The sequence below is a fragment of the Artemia sp. Qi Xiang Cuo genome, chromosome 18, assembly GCF_049724085.1.
Source record: "Artemia sp. Qi Xiang Cuo chromosome 18, ASM4972408v1, whole genome shotgun sequence".
In the NCBI taxonomy this organism is placed as follows: Eukaryota; Metazoa; Arthropoda; class Branchiopoda; order Anostraca; family Artemiidae; genus Artemia; species Artemia sp. Qi Xiang Cuo.
The window spans coordinates 5,919,702-5,938,362 of record NC_142811.1 but is presented as its reverse complement, the minus strand read 5'-3'; the positions used below and the strand labels follow the sequence as shown (position 1 = coordinate 5,938,362).

Here is an 18,661-nt window from a genome sequence, read left to right as displayed (position 1 = left end):
TCTGGCCTCTTTGCGCCCGGGGGCAAAATCTGGATTAGCACCTCCTCCCTGTCTTCCACAAAATTTTTATTTCTTATCATACTTATTTTCAATTTATTAATTAATTAATAATTTATATATTTAATCCCTTTTTATTTTTTTATTTAGTTAATTAACTAATAATATATTAATTATTTTCATTAATTAACGGCACCCTGTACTTTATCTTAATAGAAATAAAGTTTCAAAAAATACAAAATAATTACAACCCTTAGATTATTTATCTGAAGTTTTGTGCCCCTAAAATTTCTGTGCTCGGGGCAAGTGCCTCCTCTGCTTCTCTCCTATAACCGCCTCTGTGAAAGAGGGACACAATGCTCCCAATCAGACAGGAAACTGCCTTTGCAATGGGATTCGTTGCATCAAGTTTTATAGCTTCATCTAGAACAACTAGGCGGTCCAGATCGTCAAAGGCTTTTATAATATCAGCAAAATAGCTCTGGAAGAAATCACTTAATTATTCATGTATCCACAATTCGGGTAGTATGTCTCAGTTACAAACTGAGAGTTAAGCTCGTATCTTTTACTAAACAAATTCTAAACCTTCAGTTAGATTTTGTGGGAATAAGACTTTGGGCCGGAAGAGGTCTCAAAGTATATTGGCGTGACCCAGGACGTAAATTATTAACATTTACATTGTTTTTAATTAAAAACATTTACACTGTAAATGCTTTAACATAGTATATAAGATTAATACGAACTAATGGGTCGTACTACGCTCTGAAGCTAATCCGATTTGGGCCAAAATTGTCTTTTATATCTCGGTGAAGAAGATGGACAAGAAAGCCTTCGAAAACCTCGGTGAGGATTGGTGTTTTAGAAATGGACCTAAGGTCACTAAGATCACTAGAAACATTTATGTATTGATTAATTTTATTTTGTATTAATTATTAATTAATTGAGGAATTAGTTTCAAACTGCATGACAGTAAATTTTACCAAAAGTGGATGCAGGCCCCTCCCGCTGATTCCCTAGATCTATCTTTTGACTTTAATATTTACTGTAAACCCATCAAGTTTGACATATAAAACACAAACAGAGTAGAGCCACAAATCGCCACGGTTTTATCTAAAGGTCGTAACTGACAAAATCGTAATTCTACAGTAGAAGGAAAACGATGTTAAGAAAGCTTCCACACATCAGAAAAGTGACTAAAAAATTCTTATAAAATTCATAAGCGGTAATATTTGGGTTTATTATTTGATGATATTAGTACATTGGTGGCATTTCTTAACTGATAGGCTATTTTGCTACGGCTTTAGCTAAAAACCAAAAATGTAGCCTAAATACAGTTACAGTTTTTACTAAGCTTTGTTTATTTAACTTCAAATATATAAAAAAAGGGTAAAAATAAATTGTTATTCATGGTTCTGATCATCTTTTTCGATGTCAGATTCAACAAGGGAATGTTGCCGGTATGAGGCAAAGATCTGTAAAAATCGTGATAAATTCTTGGGATAACCAGATTCTGCTAAAGGTCCGTGAGATCCTCAGTGTCTTGTCCAGTATCTCGTAACTCTTCGGCCTGGCATTCATCAATTTAACAGAATCGAGGTTGTGGGATGCTTTGTAGGAAGGCACTTTATTCGATGCGCCCATTTTTACCCCTTTCTCTTTTCGTGTTTTCGATTTATTCACCTTTAATACGGAGAACATGGAGTCATAGTCATAGCTATACCGCACTTTGTCAGCAGCAATCACGCTGTACTTGAGCCATTAAATGGAATTCCATCTCAAAGTTTCCGTACCACCGCTTAAGGTGACACCTTTATTTCTATTTGAAACAATGAGTTCGCCAATTTCGTGAAAGTCAATAAAGTATTCGTGGTCGTCTATCACTTCAACTTCAGACTGCCTGGGATTGGCCTTGGCAACGCGACATATTTTGCTCCACTCCTCGATGCTGTAAATTCGGATGTTTTTGTGGGCGCTTTCTATGCACTAGTGAATTGCGTCACCTTCTTGTTGTGTACGCCTGCTTTCGAGAAACACATGATTAATTCCATCAACGTGGGGTAGAAATTGAATAGCATACAAGAACTTGATCTAACCAACTGGTTCCGAAACTACCCACCGCAGCAGTCTGTAACCCAGATGAAATCTCTGATTTCCTTGTTTTTGAGCATTTGCCAAAACACAATGGTTGCAGCTTCATTTGCTCCTTGCTTTCCAGTCGTCTGGTCCCACAAGGGGTATTATCTATCTCTTTCCTCTTTACTTTTGTAAAAAATCGGTTCTGTTTGAGCCTTCTGAGTTTCAAAAACTTTTTGTAAGTCCATGTTTAGCAGCATGGCATTCTCGTACCTTTTATCTCCATTTATAGCATTTTCTTTAATCATATTATTCACCTCTCGAGCACGTTTTGCCCGGTTCAAATGAGCAGCACGTACTTTAGAATCTTCCTTTTTCATATCTGCTGGTAAGTTATCAAAACGACAACATGCAGAGCACTGGTCCTTTTTTGGCTTGTGGAAGGTTAAGATCAAGGCCTTCAGGATCTTTCTGTAATACGTTTTGCTGGCAGGTACACGTTTGGAAGCCTGGTATGTTTCTGTGTAAAGATTGTACATCTTTTGCTGGTTGAGGTCTGCACTCAAGTACTTTTTAGTTGAGTTGAATCTACAGTAGTGGGAATCAACCACTGGGAACGACTTGACGTGATCTGTTGCAAGTTTTGATTGATCTTCAGTAACCCGCGCCTTCTGATTCCTCCGGCTGCTTTTGTCCCTCAGATCCAGTTGAGATGAGGAGATGGGTGGCTTGTTTTTCACAACATTCAGAACAAACTTTTCTCCCTGATCCGAAATCCCAAGGAAGTTCTTCTTGCAAACTTGTTCCTGAACACAGTGAACAGTGAAGCTCTAAAAAAAGGAGTTATCCCTTCGAGAATCTGTCCCAGTGGTTTTCCTTTTGGTTGGTACTACTTTCATACTACCCAAAATAAACTGTCTCTGCACATCCCTATTCCCTCTTTCTCTCCCCAGTTTCCAGAAGTCATTTAAGATGCTCTGTTTTTCCTCTTCACTAAGTGTGTTACAGTTCGAACTTGCACTTTCAAGCTTTTCTTTTCTTCTCTGGGATGACTTTTTTCAACTTTCTTGAAGTGTATTCTTCCCAAGCTGTTCTTTTCAATGTAACAATTTTGTACTCAGGGGTCTTGCCAGGTTTCTTTTGTTCTGGAACTGTTTCTCCTCACTATCCGTTCCAATTATAACATTAGTCACATCAGCATCGATAACCACTTCAGCTGTAGAAGCGTCAATGGGTTCCAATGATAACTATTTCTACTGAGGAAGTGTCAATGGGTTCCAGTGGCTCTTCCAATTGACCAATGGGTTCCTGTACTGACTGACCGAAAAAGAATGGAGCGACACCAGACATTACTACATTGAAATCAACGGCACTATTATTTGTTTCTAAATCTTCGGCTGCACTGATATTGTCACCAGTTACTTCACATTATTCAGTCGTTGGGGTTTTACTACCTGGACTTTCTCTGAGGTCCATATACAAACAATGAGCTGTGTATAGTTTTATATCTTTATTCAGCCCGAGAGACAATTCAATATCTTTTGTGTCACTGTCACTTTATCTGTAATTTGGATCAGACTTCCATTCAGCTAAATATTCTAATATTTCTTTTGGTGAAATAGTTTTTTCCTTGTTATGGATACGTTTAGACATCCTGGGACCAGGAAGAGAGATTGTATTTCAGCCATGTTTCCTACTTTCACATTTTCTACATTCACAGAGCCGAACGGTGCGAGAATAATTAATTCTCGAGAGATAAGAAATACTAATTTTATCCCTTTTCAATTTATACAAAAATTGAGTTTTCCAGATTCTGGCTGGATTTAGGACTACTAGGCTACCTAGCATCAACATGGAAATTCATATTCAGACTCAGCATATATCAAAACCCCCATATTGCCATCAGCCAATGTAAATAGCTCAATTGTAACATTTCGAACATTTTGACCCCATCCTCCGTCCGCTGTTTTTGAGCAAAATTACCCATATAACCCTAATATATTTCCCAGTAGGCTGCTTGGTCTCATTCTTGACAGAACCCGCACTTACCTTTGTGACATCTAGGACGCATTTGGCATCAATCTATTTGACTTCAGCTCAACCTGTTCAACCTGTGGCAGGGATCTGCGAGAATTCTATTTTTGGTTGATGTCAGCGCACACCCTAAGATCTTTGAATATTAATGAAGTCCTACCAAAGATCACTTTCACCAACAAGAAAATGTAGTTGTCTTCCCTGACAAAACCTTTTTAGCCTTTCTCAAGTTACTTTCATTTGAGACTTCAGGCAACTTGATGATTATACAGAAAACCAGTGAGGCCGTAGCAAACAATAGCCCAAGGTCTTAAATGACAATAGTAGTGAATGCGATTTCGAGCACAGGTCGTAACTACTTACGGCCTTTGCTCGAAACCAGAAATTTTCAGTTACGCCCAAGACATAAAGAATATTTCCAAGAAGTGCTGTAGATAGGCACATGATAAGTATAAGTGTCATTTAGAGGTACTCAGTAGGAACAAAAATATGCAGAAAAATGGAATTCGAGGAAAATATCAGTTACGACCTTTAGCTAAAAACGCGATGAAATAAAAGGGAAGATTCAAATATGAACAGCACAAGACAACTATGGAACCAACGACACCTTGATAAAAGGAGAGCAATAAAACATATATACATACAACATACAACCGAAACATATTCACATATATACTACTATACATACAACATCCAACAAAAAAAAATGCATACATACATACAAATATATATATATATATATATATATATATATATATATATATATATAATATATATAATATATATATACATAAATACATGCATATACACATACATACAATAGAAAAAAGCTACTGTACTTATAGTGGCCACCAATGGTGTCACTGACTTTTTTTTGTTGAGCTGTTTTATCTGGTCTTCTACATCATTTTCTGATGACTTTTCATAGCATTTGATCATATTGAACAAGGCCACTTACAAACCGCGACCGCTGAGACCACGATGGAGAATCCTCCGTGACCACTGACAATCGGTGGTCATTCTGTTTGTTATTGTCCTTTGTTCCTTTTTTAAATTTTAACAATATTTCATTACCAATTTTTTTTTTACATTTCGAAAGTTACTTGTTTCATTTAAGTATGCTTGTCAGTAATTGATCGGTTTTTTTAGAGGCATTTTTAAGACATGTTGTCAACTTATTGTTTTTTGAAAGTTGTCGTCATTTAGAGTCTGAAATATGTCTAGATAATGGTAATTTTAAATAAAAAATTAAGAAGTGCATAACCTTCTTATAGTTATTTATTTCTTAACTGCAAAAAAAGCTAACTGAAGCTCAACTAAATACAATTTCAGGCTTCATCAGTTTCTCGTAAATTGTTTTAAAAAATCTTAAATATTTATATAAATAGAAAATATTTACAGTATTATCAAATTTAAATATATTTCGGGGAATGTTTACTTTTTCTTAAAGAATTTGCCAGCTGTTCCCAAATTAAAGCACATAATTAAGAAGTAATATTGTTTTGTCCAAAAGTGGATATATAGCGCCATCACTTCTTCTCTCCGTTAGATGGCAGTAAGCTCGTTGCCAAAATTAAACAAAATAAAAAAACTAACGGCCTTTTTCACTGATCAACCAGATTTTTGAAACAAGAATCAAAATTATCAGTGGAATACAGAGGCTTACAAAACTTAATACTTTAATTGGAAACTGTAGAACTGCAAAATTCTGCATCTGCTACTGCAGCCCGCCAAAATGAACAATCCAAAACCAAAATCTTGCTTTCATTAGGATAGTTGAATACATAATCCAGACTGTGAAATCATAATATCGATTGTCAATGGAACCTTCGTTGTATTTTCAATAGACTGTCATTATAATGATCCTGATCATATTTGACAGAATGGCAATCCTGTTTGTCAGTGGAAAAGGCCTTAATTTGAAGTCAATCTTAACTGAGAACTGATCTTGCACAATAAAGAGGTCAAAATATCTGTAACATTGTCAGCTGACGTATCAGCCCCTGATGTAGACCATGCAAAAACGTGACGCCTTTTTAGGGGTTTCAGGCCATTTTTCGAAGTCTGCTTAATTTTTTTTAAAACTAATATTTAACTATTTAGACTAGTTTAGATAATACTTATCCTCGTGACTCAGCTGGAAATGGTATGTTTCTTTTCATTTGTCAGTTTTTGTTTTATTTACGCGTTTTTTAGTTTTTTGGTTACTATTGGCCGTGGTTCGTTCTTTACTAAGTTGCAGTTGACTAATCTTCCTAATTATTATTTTTTGTAATTTTAAGACCAGTATTACAAATTATGAGGAACAACTAGCTGAACTACATAATAAACTTGAATTCAACGAAACTGAAAAGACGATGCTGTCAGCCACGATAACTCAGCTTCAGTCACAAACTGATGGACTGCAAACAGAGATTGCAGAGTGGGCAGCCAAGTGTGAGAAAATCAGCGGAACTCTGCTATCAACCAAAGAAAACAACCATCGAAAGGTAAGAACTACACCAATGTTTTGATACCTGTGATTTGGTAATTGTAGATTACCGCCGGGGAAAAATGGGGGTAGCATAGTAGCAATGCTACTTGGCAGATTTCATGGCCTAGTGAAATTTGTCGGTATAGTTGGCAACTTTTGGAACTCTGTAAAATTCTACTACTAGCAACTTTAGAACTTTGTCCATTCCTGGTAATTTACGTTATGTACGCCACGTAATTTTTTATTTTAGTTGACATTAATTTATGTTGCAGCTCTTTTTTACGTTAAATTTACGACAATGGGGGGTATTTTACGACAATGGTGGTGTGGTATATTACGACAATGTGGGTATATTACGACAATTTGGGTATATTGCGACAACGAGGGTATATTACGACAATGGGGGTATATTACGACAATGGGGGTATATTACGACAATGGGGGTATATTACGACAATGGGGGTATATTATGACAATGGGGGTATATTATAACAATGGGGGTATATTACGACAATGGGGGTACTTTACGACAATGGGGTATATTACGACAATGGGGGTATATTATGACAATGGGGGTATATTATGACAATGGGGGTATAGTACGACAATGGGGGTATATTACGACAATGGGGGTATATTACGACAATGGGGGTATTTTACGACAATGGTGGTACTTTACGACAATGGTGGTATGGTATATTACGACAACGGGGGTATATTACGACGATGGGGGTATATTACGACAATGGGGGTATATTACGACAATGGGGGTATATTATGACAATGGGGGTATATTACGACAATGGGGGTATATAATGACAAAGGGGGTATATTACGACAATGGGGGTATATTACGACAATGGGGGTATATTACGACAATGGGGGTATATTACGACAATGGGGGTAGATTAAGACAATGGGGGTATATTACGACAATGGGGGTATATTACGACAATGGGGGTATATTACGACAATGGGGGTATTTTACGACAATGGGGGTACTTTACGACAATGGTGGTATGGTATATTACGACAACGGGGGTATATTACGACGATGGGGGTATATTACGACAATGGGGGTATATTACGACAATGGGGGTATATTACGACAAGGGGGGTATATTAGGACAATGGGGGTATATTAAGACAATGGGGGTATATTACGACAATGGGGGTAAATTACGACAATGGGGGTATATTACGACAATGGGGGTATATTACGACAATGGGGGTATATTATGACAATGGGGGTATATTACGACAAGGGGGGTATATTACGACAATGGGGGTATATTATGACAATGGGGGTATATTACGACAATGGGGGTATATTACGACAATGGGGGTATATTATGACAACGGGGGGATATTACGACAATGGGGGTATATTACGACAATGGGGTATACCTCGCCCCTCTTGATGGTTCTTGCTTTAGTTGTTGCTTAAAATTGGGATTAATACCAGATTGTAAAAAAAACTTAGACTATGAAACATTAAATAATTATTTTATAATAAACTTAGGAGAACCCCACACTGAATCTATTCTGCCGAGATTGGTCTGGAGGGTCCCTGGAAATGCGAGAAATTGTGACCCAATTCATTTTGTCCGTATTTTGAAATTGCTACCAATGAAAAACGAGATAAACGACCTTGCCTCTCATCCAGACATATGTATATTTATTATGTTATGTATATATGATTGAAAAATAAATGAGCCTGAACCTAAAAATTATAACCAAACAGGAGTGTTCTGATACCTGTAATTATAATTTACGCTAGGTACTTAATGTTGACCCTTAATTTCCCTTTAGTTATTTTCTGGAAATTAGAATTAATACCAAATTTTAATCATCCAACGCTAAATAATTATTTCTAAGTTAGTTAGGAGAAGTCCACAATAAATGAGATCCTCTCCGCCGAGATTGACCAGTAGACCCCCTGGATAGGCTAAAAGTTATAGCCTAATACATTTTTTCGTGTTTTGAAATTATCACGAACGAAAATTTTCACGTAATAGTAAAATTATAGAAATGTTCTGATACCTGTATTTATAGTTTACAGTAGGTCCGAGGCCCTTAGCTTTAGCCCAATATTTTGCGTCAGCTTCTTCCTGGAATTGGAATTAATACCAAAATGTAAAATATTTTTTACCATCCAGTGCTAAATAGTTATTTCTAAATTAGTTAGGAGAAGTCCACAATAAATAAGATCCTCTTCCCCCGAGACTGGTCCGGAGACCTTTGGAAATGTTAAAATTGTGACATAATACGTTTTGTTCGTGTTTTGAAATTGTCACGAACAAAAACTATCACCAAAAGGTAAAACTATAGAAGTGTTCTAATACATGTAATTATAATTTGCAATAGGTCCAAGGTCCGTAGTTTTCGTCCATAATTTTGCATCAGTTACTTCCTGGAAGTTGGAATTAGAGCCATTCGTAAAAAAGTTTGACCATCAAACACTAAATAATTGTTTTATAAGTTAGTTAGGCGAACTCCACAATGAATAGGACACTTTTCCGTCGAGATTGGTCTGCAGGGTCCCTGGGAATGCTATGAAGTAGTGACTTAATACATTTTGTCTGTGTTTTGAAATTATCACGAACAAAAATTGTCATCAGAATGAAAAACTATGAACATGCACTGATACATGTAATTATAATTTAATTACACCTATAATTTTGGTCCATAACTTTGCTTCAGTTGTTTTCTGGATATTGGAATTAATACCAAATCGTAGAAATTTTGACGATCAAACACTAAATAATTATCTTATCAGTTAGTTAGGAGAAATCCACAATGAATAGGATCTTATTCCGTAGGGATTGTTCCGGGGCCCCCCATGGAAGTGCAAAAAAAACTATTGGCCTAATATATTTTGTCTTGTTTTGAAATTACCACGGGCAAAAATTATCGTCGAAAGTAAAATTTATGGTTATTTTCCGATACTTGTAATTATAATTGATGCTAGGTCCATAATTGAAATCCATTATTTTGGCCCATAATATTGCTCAGTGAACTTCGGGAAATTTGAATTACAACCAAATTTTTAAAAAATGTTTACCATTAAACACCAAATAATTATTTTTTAAGTTAGATTGGAGAAATCCACAATGAAAATGATTTTATTCCGCCAGGACTGTTCCGTAGCCCCCCCCCCCTAGAAATGTTAAAAAATAGTGGCCTAAGACATCGGGTCCTTGTTTTGAAATATTCAAAAATGAAAATAATCATTGAAAGATAAAATTGCAGGAATGTTTTGATACTTGTAATTATAATCTACGCTAGGTCCGTAATTTCAGTCCATAATTTTGGTTCATAATTTTGCCTCAGCTATATCCTTGAAATTGGGATTAAATTGTACAAAATTTGACCATTTCAACACTAAATAATTATTTTACAAGTTAGTTGGTAGAAGTTCATACTGAGTAAGACCCTCTTCCCCCAATATTGATCCGGGAGCTTCACTGAAAATTAAAAAAAAAATGGCCTAATATATTTTGTCAAAAGTTTATAGGACCATCCCTTCCATAAAATCTTTGTATGCCCCAGGCTTATAACTTCTAATCCTTGCCCCTGGGGAACTGTGTCAACCCGGAGAGATTGTTATAATCCCTATGGACTATTTTGGACAAAATGGCTGTCTCAAAATTTCGATCGGATGCATTTGGGGAAAAGTGGGCCTGGGGGGAGGGGGCTACTTGCCGTCTGTTCAGTTTTGACTCTTAGAAAGGGAACTGTAACTTTCAATTTTCAATCAAATGAGCCTTCTCCAAAGTTTGTACGACCATCCCTTACACAAAGCATTATATGCCACCAGGGCATACCTTAGAATCCTTGTCCCGGGCTCTGGGAGGTTGTGTCAAACCCAAGGGCATTGTTATATATTTTTTGGACTATTTGAACAAAATGGCTATCTCAGAATGATCGGGTGCATTTGGGGAAAATAAGGGTTGAGGGGGGGGGGCTAGTTGTACTCGGATCAGTTATGACTCTTAAAAAGGGAATTAGAACATTGAATTTCTAATAAAATGAGCCTCCTTCAAAGTTTTTACGACCATCCCTTCCATATGAAGTGCCTCTGGAAAAAAAAAAAATTATAAATAGATAATAAAACGTTGAAGGCTTATGGCCTTTGTTGGCAACGTTTTAGCTACTGTAGACAACATTTTAGCGTTGTCTCTGATTGTCCTAGAAGGGAGGGGTCTTTTGGTCAGTGTTTTTGGAGTAGTAGACCCCCCTCTCACCTATCAACAGGTATGGAACATATTTTCTCAATATTTCAGGTTAGATGCTTGGAGGAAAGAATTCGCTCCCTTGAAGGAGAGAAAAAGACATTGGGGTCACAGATTGACCATTTAGAACATGAATTTTCAGATTATAAAGCAAAAGCCCAAAGTATCATTAAACAATCGTCAACAATTGGAGCTGTGCCAAGACATGATTCCGTTTCTGAGGCAGAACAAGAACGCCTTCACAAAGCTATTGAAGTACTCAAAGAAAGGATTGAAGATCTTAAGTATTATTACATTTTTATTTCTAATATTTCCACTAAAAAACAAAACTGTAAATAAATCTCCATGGTCCCAACACTGTATATAAGAATGGGTTTTTACAAAAATACAAATGTTAAAAAATTATCGCTTTAAAGAACATTGTAGTGGGGCTCACAAAGACTTTTACAAGGAAATAGTAAAGAATTCAAACGGTCTGATTGGTTGGCTGAGAAACACCTCCGGCAAAAATCTGCGCAGAAAAACTGAAATTAATTTCCCTTGACCCATTCCTTGGCTTGATTCTTTATCTTGTTAATTTAACTATGCTTTTTGTACGTACAACTTCACATATTAGAAATATAATCTCTCACGAAGACATCTACACCTTCAAAGGATGGCTTCTTCTTCTTCTTCAAAACGTCTTTAAGCTATTTGGTGCCATACGTTTTTAGCTTTGTTTGCTGATTTCTCACCCACGTTTTTTTTTTTTTTTTTTTTTTTTATTCGGTTCCTGATAAAACCCAAACTCCATAATCGCATATGTAAGTCTGTTTCATTAAAGATTGCATTCCTGCCTTTTCCTAATTATTTAAGCTATTCACGGTTGTTTAACTTTCCCTTTAAGTATTCAAACAATGGTTTGTCGAATCTGGGCTGCAAATCTGGGGGAGGATTTACCTCTCCCCCCAATTGAAACGCCGCTGAGGTGAAGTACCACCCCACTTAATTGCCGATCTTGACCCCTATCCTTGTTTGTGATAATTTCCATATGTTTTGAATATCCTCTGTTTATTGATAGTAATATCTATGTGTTTTTAGTTTGAATTCATTTCAAACTAATAATAATAACTCATAACAATTAATCTATTCAGTACTTAAACTATAACTTATAACATTTCAGCTATTCACGTTTCTTTAACTTTCCCCTTGAGTATTATTGAGATTTCATTTTTAATGCAATATCATTCTTTTTAGCTATTTGTTTATAGCCGTGATTCCCAACGTGGGGCACACGCCCCACCGGTGGGATAGGGAAATATTTTGGTTGATCATGGGCAGGACCTACACCCTTCGACTGGCAATACTCTAGAGCCGTGGTTCCCAGTGGGACAGGCCCCACTAGTGGGACAGTGCAATATTTTGGTGTTTCATGGGCAGGACGTTCACTCTTCAGCTGACTATGCTTGAGCCTTAAATTCAAAAAAATTTTTTTATGTGAATGACGTTACATTAAAAATGCATTTAAAGAGCAAAAAATATATGTGATATATTATATGTGATATTATGATATATCTGCATATAAAAATATGCAGTGATGTCATATATTATATAAAATGTGTAATATTTTTCATTAGGATAAAATATGCTTAGAGGACGACTTGTAAAAAGATACGAAGTTAATGGCCTTTTAAGTATTCCTCAGGTGAATGCACGCAAAATTTGAATAACAAAATTTAAATACCACAAGGGGGTATCAGGATTTAAAAAAGCCTAGGTGGGGCACGGCCCAAAATCGATTAGGAACCGATTTCGGCTCCTAACCGAAATCGATTCCTAAGATCGGTTAGAAAATCGGTTATGATTTATAGTATCTTTTATCTTTCGTTCTTTCAACCTAGAAATGATTTAAGTGAAGACCTATAAAGTCGATTTCTTTCTTTATTTGTTTTATTATTTTAAGTAAGTAAATATTTATCAATGCAAATAGTTACAACAAAATTTCAACTTTAGCCAACGGTGAGCAGAGCTCGATGTGCTAGATAAATAAATACATAACTAAAGAGAAACACAAAGTAACATAAAGAAAAAAATAGAGGAAAATTCAAGACAAATCAAGAAAACAAGCACATAAAGGAATAAGAAGAAGAAAGAGCAGAGGCCATCTCAGAGTGAGCATAAATCAAACCAAATTTAAACCTAAACCTATCATTCTAAAATCCCCGCATTCTGACAAGGAATAATCTTCAAACCACATTTATTCATTTAAATTGTTTTGCTCGGATTATATTTATTGGCAACATTGGGGATCTGGTACCTTAATGAAAATCTTGCTCTTTCTGAATTAATTAGAGGAATATGAAGCTTCATGGAATGAACGTGGAGAAGAAACGGGGACCTCAACAATAACCTTATCCTGGAAGTAATTTTTGGAGATTTAATGTTGTAATACTGCATTGCTGGTTGCAAATCTTTTAGTTATTATTGATTCATATTCATATATACGAGGTGTGACTATAAAATAACCGGACTGATGCTTCCAAAAAAAAGGTACGAATTTGCCAAAAGAGAACGACCGCAAGCTGTGTAGCCTGAAGTGTCTGTAAACAAATTGTTCTAGCCGTGGCCTTCGTTTGTAAAATTTTCATATTAAATTTTCCTGATTTTCGAAAAGAAATACATCCTAAAATTAATAGAATCTTAATGAAAACCATGCCATCAGATTCAGCGTATCAGAGTCCTACTGTAGAGGTTACAAGCTCCCATCTACAAAAGTGTGGAATTTGAATATTTGGACAGAAGAAACATCACGGATTTGTTTTTCTATTCGTATGGTTAATAAAATGAGGCTATTGTTCTATTCATTTTTTTTATATTTATTTATTGTTAATGTTTCATATACTTTAGCAAGTTCTGATCAGTCAGTGCTGAAAGTCATGTAAGTGACAACATATATAACCGATTGATGTACATTTTTTGCTATTTTTTCCATTCATTCAATTATTGTTAGGATTATTTTATTGTCAATCTATTATATATGAGAGTAAGATAATGGATTTCTTCGCTTATTGTTTCCATTTTTTTTTTTTTTATATATAATCATTTTTGTTTTCAGAATCTTCAGTTTTGTCAACGCCGATTACAGTTTTTTTTTTTTTTTTATTTCTCTTACTGTGAATATTTCTCACTAATCCATTTTTATTTTATTCTTGTTTATATTTTACTATAATCTTTATATTATATTAAACGTCTCTATTAATGTTATATCCTATTATACCAATAAGACGCCCCAGGTTTGGGACGGGAGTCAGTGGCGTGACTTTTTAAGCTCAGCCAGAGTCGACCCAGCTCAAAATGGTTACCTGGAGAAGTCCGGGGAAAGTATGCAGGAAGGGTGTGCGAAAGTACAGGATGGCTGGCTCCCAACCCCCCATTGCACCTCCTGGTGGAAGAGCCACGAAATGGAGATCAGCACCCCAATTTTGGACCTTGAGGATCTAGTGCCGTCATACTTTCTTAATAACAATAATACTTATTATTGTTAATTCAACAGTTTCTATTCTGCCAATGTTGAAAGCGATGTGTATGACTAACTATATTTTAGACGCAGATTTTATATTTTATCTTCTTATTAATTTCTTATTAATATTTTGTTATTGTTGCTAGTTATATTTTTTCTTCTTATTTATTTCTTATTGATATTTTGTTATCGCTGCTAATTATATTTTTTCTTCTTATTTATTTCTTATTAATATTTTCTTATCGTTGCTAATTATATTTTTTTCTTCTTATTTATTTCTTATTGATATTTTGTTACCGTTGCTAATTATTTTTTCTTCTTATTTATTTCTTATTAATATTTTCTTATCGTTGCTAATTATATTTTTTCTTCTTATTTATTTCTTATTGATATTTTGTTACCGTTGCTAATTATTTTTTTTCTTCTTATTTATTTCTTATTAATATTTTGTTATCGTTGCTAATTATATTTTTTCTTCTTATTTATTTCTTATTAATATTTTGTTATCGTTGCTAATTATATTTTTTCTTCTTATTTATTTCTTATTGATATTTTGTTACCGTTGCAAATTATTTTTTTCTTCTTATTTATTTCTTATTGATATTTTGTTACCGTTGCTAATTATTTTTTTCTTCTTATTTATTTCTTATTGATATTTTGCCATCTTTGCTAATTGATCTTTCACCAAAATGATTTCATAACTACCTATCAATCCGATCACAACTTATACATTATATTAAAACTATTTTATTTTTAGCACGAGGCTCGCCTCTTCAAGCCTTGAATATTTAAGCATATCGGAAGAGAAGGAAAAACAATCGGCTCGTGATGAGAAACTGCTACGTGCGGCTGAATTGCGTATTCTAAAACTATCTGAAGAAATTGTTACCCTCAAAGAAGAGCTTAAGGTATCAACTGCAAGATTACAAGGAGAAAATCAGGCACTGGTTATTCTTCATCAGGTACTGAACTATGCTTATACCATCCAATATCAGAACACAAACAACATACAACTGATAATAGTGTTTACCAGTTAATAGTGTATCTACCTTAGGTTAGCAACTCTCACTTTATTCAAGATCTGCCCTTTGTTTTATGGACTGATAAATGACCAGCCCTCCCCCCCCCCCCCTTCTGTGAAGTGTTACAATTTCATGTAGAAGAAATATTGTAACAATATTTCATATATACAGCAAAATACAGATATTCATAAATAAAATATCTGTATAAGCTATAAGAAGTAGATACAATCTATATAGATATAGATATCTATACAGATATAGATTTATGGATTTTAAAAAAGCATTTGAAGACAACGGAGATCTTTTTAAATAACTTATTTAAATTTATATACAATTGATAATAGTGTTTACCAGTTAATAGTGTATCTACCTTAGGTTAGCAACTCTCACTTTATTCAAGATCTGCCCTTTGTTTTATGGACTGATAAATGACCAGCCCCCCCCCCTTCTGTGAAGTGTTACAATTTCATGTAGAAGAAATATTGTAATAATATTTCATATATACAGCAAGATACAGATATTCATAAATAAAATATCTGTATAAGCTATAAGATGTAGATACAATCTATATAGATATAGATATCTATACAGATATAGATTTATGGATTTTAAAAAAGCATTTGAAGACAACGGAGATCTTTTTAAATAACTTATTTAAATTTATATACAATTGATAATAGTGTTTACCAGTTAATAGTGTATCTACCTTAGGTTAGCAACTCTTATTTTATTCAAAATCTGCCTTTTGTTTTATGGACTGATAAATGACCAGCCCCCCCTCTCCCCCCGTCCGTGAAGTATTACAATATTTCATGTAGAAGAAATATTTTAACAATATTTCATATATACACCAAAATACAGATATTCATAAATAAAATATCTGTATCTGTATCTTTATAAGCTGTAAGATGTAGATACAATCTATATAGATATAGATATCTATACAGATATAGATTTCTATTTAGATATGAAATAATTTTCATATTATTCCTTGTCAGATCAGGTTGTATCATAGCTTTCCCTGGGCGAAAGGAAAACTATGATACAACCAAAGGAAATCTATATATATATAGATATCTGTACAGATCTAAATTTCTATATAGATGTGAAATAATATTTCATATTATTGCTGGTCAGATCAGGTTGTATCATAGTTTTCCCTGGGCGAAAGGAAAGGTTTAATTTGAAAAATATGGATTTTTAGACAACTTTTCGATTTTTCTTGGGACATAGGTTCTTCGGACTAGTCTAAGGGGTATGGATTTATCTAGAAGAATAGCTACCCTCAAAGCAGATTATAAAGTATCAACTGAAAGACTAGAAGGAGAAAATCAGGCACTTGTTATGCTTCATCAGGTACTGGAATATGGTTATACCATCCAATTTCAGAACAAAAACCAAAACACAACTGCTAATAGTGTTTTCCAGTTAATAATGTATCTACCTTAGGGGAACAACTTTCGCCTTATTAAGATCTGCCTCTTGTTTTAGCACAAATTAAGAGAAAAAAAACGGGTTTAATTTAAATAAAGCGGTGGAACGAAACAAAAGATAAGAAACAACTACAAAACTTTAAATAAAAAAAATTCGAAAATTTTGACTCTACGTCCGGGAGCCTTTTTCAACGAAAAAAAAAATGCAGGGAAAAGGAAATAATAAAAAAAAATTAAATCATCTAAACGGCAACCAATGCACAAGAGTAAACAAATCTCTACAACAAAAAAACAAAACAAATAAATCGAATTCACATTTTAAGCACTTCCAATGCTGCAATTACTGTAATTGTGTGACTAATGCAAGTCAGATAATTTTTGATTATTCAGACAATTACAGTAATTGCAGCATTGGAAGTGCTTAAAATATCTCATTTGCCAATCCGACTTTCAAGAAGAGAACTATAACCAGTGACATTCCTTTGTCTTGTCGGTGATTAGTCAGATGATTACAATAATAGCAGTTCTGGAAGTGTGCAAAATTTGAGTTGTGTTTATTTATTTTGTGTTGTTTTTTCTGTTGTGTGTTGATTGCCGTTTATATGATTTAATTTATTTTTTTTAATGTTTCTTTTTCCTTCAGTTAATTTTTTTCTTTGAAAAAGACTCCCAGACGTGGAGTCGAAATTTTAATTTTTTTTATTTTTTAAAGCTTTTTCTTATCTTTTGCTTTGTTCCAATGCTTTATTTAAATTCAACCCGTTTTTTCTGTCTTAATTTGTGTAAATGGAAAATCAGTATGGTCAAAAAAGTTGTTCTTGTTTTAGGGAGTAATAAATGGTCAGTCCCCCCCCCCTCCCTCTTCTGTGTAGTGCTCTAATGTTTCATATAACTCCTTGTCGGAGAGTCTTTGGGCTTAGAGCAATAAAATAACCTTACTGTTGGCAAATATGTCTATAACTGGATGATCAAACTGAATGTTTTTGCAATATAAGTTCTTTTGAAAATTAAAATTTATTCTCGGCTTAGTAGCTGAGGTAAATCAGAGGAAACTATGTATTATAAGGCTATCTGAATTATTTGTAGTATGTTATCAACCTTTAGATATCAAGTTTAAACGATCTAAGTTAAGGGGGTGCCAAGTGGATCACAAGCTCTAACTTGGGGGGAAGAAGCAGAGAGAGAGGGGGGGGGGGTAATTTCTTTTTTCTTTGGTCCACCTACATTTTTTTGGACGATAAACCTCTGTGGAACGTGCAGTCTAGTACACCCTGGTTATCAGAATAATGTATTTGTATTATCTGTAATATAGCTTGGGGGCTTGACTAGAAAATTTTTGAGGGAATTTTAGTGGCAAAGTGGATCACGAGATTTGACTTGGGAGAGAAGCAGAGATAAATCGAAAAAAAACTGTATCCTGGCTATCAAAATGCTATTTCTGCAGTATCCCGGGAACGACAGATTGGGATTGAGCTGAAATTTGAAGTGTTAGGGGGGGGGGGGTGATGTAAGGGGACGTAATATTTTGTTTTTGGAAGGAGGGGATATGAGGGCCAAAAGATGTTTGTTTTCGGCCCGTCTTATATCCTCTCTCCAATCAGCTAGAAAATGGGGCTCATGAGCTCCTTGATCGGATGGAACCCTTTACAGACAGAAAATTTTAACTTTGTTTTTGGCTTATCGGTTTGTGTTGTGTTTGAAATTGTGTTGTGTTTGACAATTTTTGAAATTGTGTTGCCCAATTTTTTGTGTCAATAAGTTGCTAGCTTATAGGGCATATAGACAGAGGTTTAATGAAAACGAAAATGTTTTGATGGTTGGTTTGATCTATATGTTCATCTATTCCTATATCTATATAGAAATCTAGACCTGTATAGATATCTATATTTATATAG

The 18,661-nt window shown here is 34.6% G+C and overlaps 1 protein-coding gene across 1 annotated transcript in view; it reads left to right on the top strand.

The window, feature by feature from the left end:
* LOC148941145 (uncharacterized) overlaps positions 1–18,661 on the top strand; it is a 239,910-nt gene that overhangs the window by 67,300 nt on the left and 153,949 nt on the right. Inside the window, exons 7-9 of the mRNA XM_089104273.1 lie at positions 6,387–6,593; positions 10,864–11,096; positions 15,069–15,273. Of these exons, the coding sequence (XP_088960399.1) occupies positions 6,387–6,593; positions 10,864–11,096; positions 15,069–15,273 (645 nt within the window). The remainder of the gene's footprint in view (positions 1–6,386; positions 6,594–10,863; positions 11,097–15,068; positions 15,274–18,661) is intronic.